Source organism: Aphanomyces astaci, assembly GCF_000520075.1.
Source record: "Aphanomyces astaci strain APO3 unplaced genomic scaffold supercont1.106, whole genome shotgun sequence".
Taxonomy (NCBI): Eukaryota; Oomycota; class Saprolegniomycetes; order Saprolegniales; family Verrucalvaceae; genus Aphanomyces; species Aphanomyces astaci.
The window spans coordinates 157,263-160,778 of NW_009798369.1; the positions used below are offsets into that span (position 1 = coordinate 157,263).

At 46.3% G+C, this 3,516-nt stretch overlaps 1 protein-coding gene across 1 annotated transcript; it reads right to left on the reverse strand.

The window, feature by feature from the left end:
* Nucleotides 1-996: 996 nt before the first annotated feature.
* H257_17429 (hypothetical protein) lies at nt 997-1,634 on the reverse strand (the record flags this gene model as incomplete). The annotated part of the gene is made up of 4 exons (XM_009846229.1): nt 997-1,039; nt 1,097-1,235; nt 1,290-1,417; nt 1,477-1,634. The coding sequence occupies 4 exons, from the start codon at nt 1,632-1,634 to the stop codon at nt 997-999; spliced, it is 468 nt and encodes a 155-aa protein (XP_009844531.1).
* Between the last annotated feature and the right edge of the window lie 1,882 nt (nt 1,635-3,516).

Here is a 3,516-nt window from a genome sequence, read left to right on the forward strand (position 1 = left end):
TGGTGTCCGGGATTTCTTCGGGTCGGCCAGCACCATCAAGGTTGAAGCGCTTCATGTTACCGTCGAAACTCAATAGCTTGTCCTTCTGCTGCACCCAACGCGACAAGTTGCTCTTTGGGATACCTGTCTCTGCTTCTAGGCCACGAGTGCTGGCTTCGAGCATCTTTGCAACCATTTGGCGCTTCATCGCATGCGTGTAGCGCCTTCTTGGCTTCTTCTGAGGGCTGATCTTGTTGCGACGAACTGGTGCCATCGTGGAATGGCATGCATACATGTTTTGAAAGCCATCAACGCGCGAATTTAAAATGTTTTCCCGCAAACCAATCTTGTAGCCAATCATTGATTAGTATTTTCATAAAATTACTTGATTGGTTATAAAGAATAATGTGTTTCCAAAACTTCGGTGTCCCTTAAAATCCCTCGTCGTCTGTAATTATACCTGCAATAATATGTATTTTTCCAAGAACAATAATATTTAAGAGGCTAGGTGAAGTCGCTTGGTATTGGACTGTGCACGGAGATGGGATGGGAGCTCCAACTATACCCATTTCTGGATAGAGTCTGTAGTTGACTCGAAATACTGTTTCAATGAGGGAATGCGACCAATTGATACGTTCAATATAATGACGGCGACAGTCTTTGACATCATCGACAACATGGTTGCAACCCAACATTCCACTCCGAACCGCGACAAGCTTCAATGGGGACCGCACGTACCATTGGATGTGTACACAAAGGTTGCACAAAGCAAGTATGTTCGACTATCCGTGAACAACTTCAATGACACCATCGCAAGAATTTGGGACAACGCAGGCAAAACACGCCTTGGACAAGCTGCATTTGTTTTGCAGCTTTTCGTTTACACCGGTACCTGATTATAGATGAACGTTTGAACTTGTTGGTATACTGCTTGATTGATTGATTATTTTATGTGGATAGAAAACGTGTAGCTGGGCATGTTCGCCAGCATGGCGTGAGCCTTGGATCATTACAAAGTCAATACGCAAGTTTTTGCACGGCCCGACCAGACACCCGCTGTCTACGTGAAAAACGCAGTGCGACAAAGGCCTTCGTGTTCCGCTTCGACCAGGCGTACTTCCGCAAGGCATCACGGCCGTCTTTTGATGTCTCGTCGACAAACACCAACTGGTCGGGGTTGGAATACAAAGGGCGAAGTCGACGGTAGTAGTCATGCAGCTCAAAAACTGCCGCTTCGCGAGCTCGCTTTTCAAGCACTATGAAGTAAACGTCGTAACAATTACGAATACAGTATTTCATTTATATGTCACCTTTGCGAGTCAAGCCCAAATCGTGCATCAATGCGCGACAAATGGTAGCTTTGTAGACATTTGCAAGCGTGGGGAATTCCAACTTCAGCGCGTCTTGGAGCTCTTCGATGTAGAAGCACGGAGACGTGCTGTGTACAGTAGGATCCATTCGTTCACTTGAACGGACCAACGGTTCTTCTTCCTTGACTTGCGCATTGCATCGACGGTCCCCGTCTTCATGAACTGCGTATTGAACCGTGTGACGGACCGATGGGAGAGGCCAAGTAAGACCACAACAGTGTTTACGTCAATTGAATACACCTGGACAAGGACAGCACACCGCCATCGCATGTCTAAGCTGGTCATCGCTGTTAAACACCGCGCTGCCGAAGTATGATCGGCAAACACCCCTGTTAACCAAACCTTGCTCGGAAAACCAGCCAAAATTCCTTTGGCGACCAATCAATTTGAAGCAAACCCATACGATCCATAAAATCACCACTGATTAATGCATGGAATTACTAAAAAGAGTGGTATGGTTGGTGCTTCGTTTTACTAAATACAATTCCCTCATTAACTGTTAATGAGGGAATTGTACTCTGTAGTTCGAATCGCCAAAACGAGATACAACAGTACTTACCATTTCCATATGCTCACGACGACATCCAATTGGCTATTTTGCCCCCGACCTGATTGGCTAAAAGGGTCCACACTCATACATGTGTGATGGAATTGTCAATATTTGTGGTTGGTATAGTGATTAATGCGGATCAATTTCGTTGCAGTATCGGTTGTTTGGAGTGTATCCCAAGATGCCTACCGTCGGCGCGATATTTGACCCGCATATTTAAGATTTGAAACTTCAAATTTGAACTTTTGGAGTCAACTTGACGGAGTCATTTTCAAACATGCCTCGCTTGTCACGTCGAAAGCCAAAGGAATACAAGTATTCCAGGTACACCTACGAGCAGAAGCTCGTAGTACTGCAATACCGTGACACTCACACTGCAGCCGAAACGATAAGGCCAGAATTAGGCGAGTCAAGGCCACATTAGGGATAGATTTGTTTAAACTCAACGTACCTTCGCACGACTCCCACAATACTATATTCCTCCCATACTAAATGTGAATGTTGTTTCTGATACAACCAGAATTTGACCAGTTGCGCCGGTGTACCACTCCAACATTGAATCGAAAGGTACGGTAGTTGCTCAGATAGTCATAGAATCATACTACAGTATGATATACTACGTAGTAATGGCCCTTGGATATGATGTAATATCTGCTCTAATGACTGCTTACTTCAATGCTGATTTGTGATGTGTCATTTTGCGAGAAATCCCACATACACAGATCAAGATAACAGTGTATACTAATTCTCCATATTCAAAATTGGTGAGGGCCACACTACAGTCACCGAGGGAGTGGTTCGCCTATCGAACTTGCTCAACGTGCAACTATTATTTTATCCAATAATATCGTACCAAAAGTTTAACGACTTGTGATTGGATAATGAAAATATTTTCCCACCGGCGCGAGTTAATTTAAATATGTGCCACACTTTTCATTCACGAATTGATGAGCTCCTTGTCAACCCTTCGGACTAAAAAGCGCGGCTACGCTATATCAGTCAAACTCGATGCACTTGCTATGATGGCAAGTATGTCGGACTACAAGGTATCCGAAAACCTTGGCATACCCCGGCGCACCATACGTTCTTGGTTTGACCAGCGCGATGAAATCACCGCCTTCCAAGGGAACAAGAAGCGAATGAAAGTCAGCCCTGGTGGGCGCCGCGAGATGTTCCCTGACCCCGAGGGATTGGTCGACTTTATCGTCGAAATGCGAGTTCGTGAACGAGCATTGACAACAACTCACATTATCAACTGGATTAAGCGCTACCAGAGTCAGTGGCTTCGGCTCTATCTTATTGACAAGCAAGCTGGCACTGGCTACCAAAGCCTGCTCCGTCTCCTTCAGCAGTTCTGCCGCCGCTATGGTTACAGTCGTCAACGCGCCGGCCACCGCAAGAAGTCGCACGCTGCACTATCTGACGTCCGCGACGAGTTTGCCGGGGAGTTCCATCGCTTGTACAGCGCCTTCCACGATGACAGCGTCTACAACGTCGATGAAACTGGATTCTATTACGACATGCCTCCCAAGTACATCTGGTCGATCCGCGGAGGTGATGCCAAGGTGTCCTCTGGGGAAAAGCACTCCCTCCGGATGACTGTGGCCCTTACCGTGC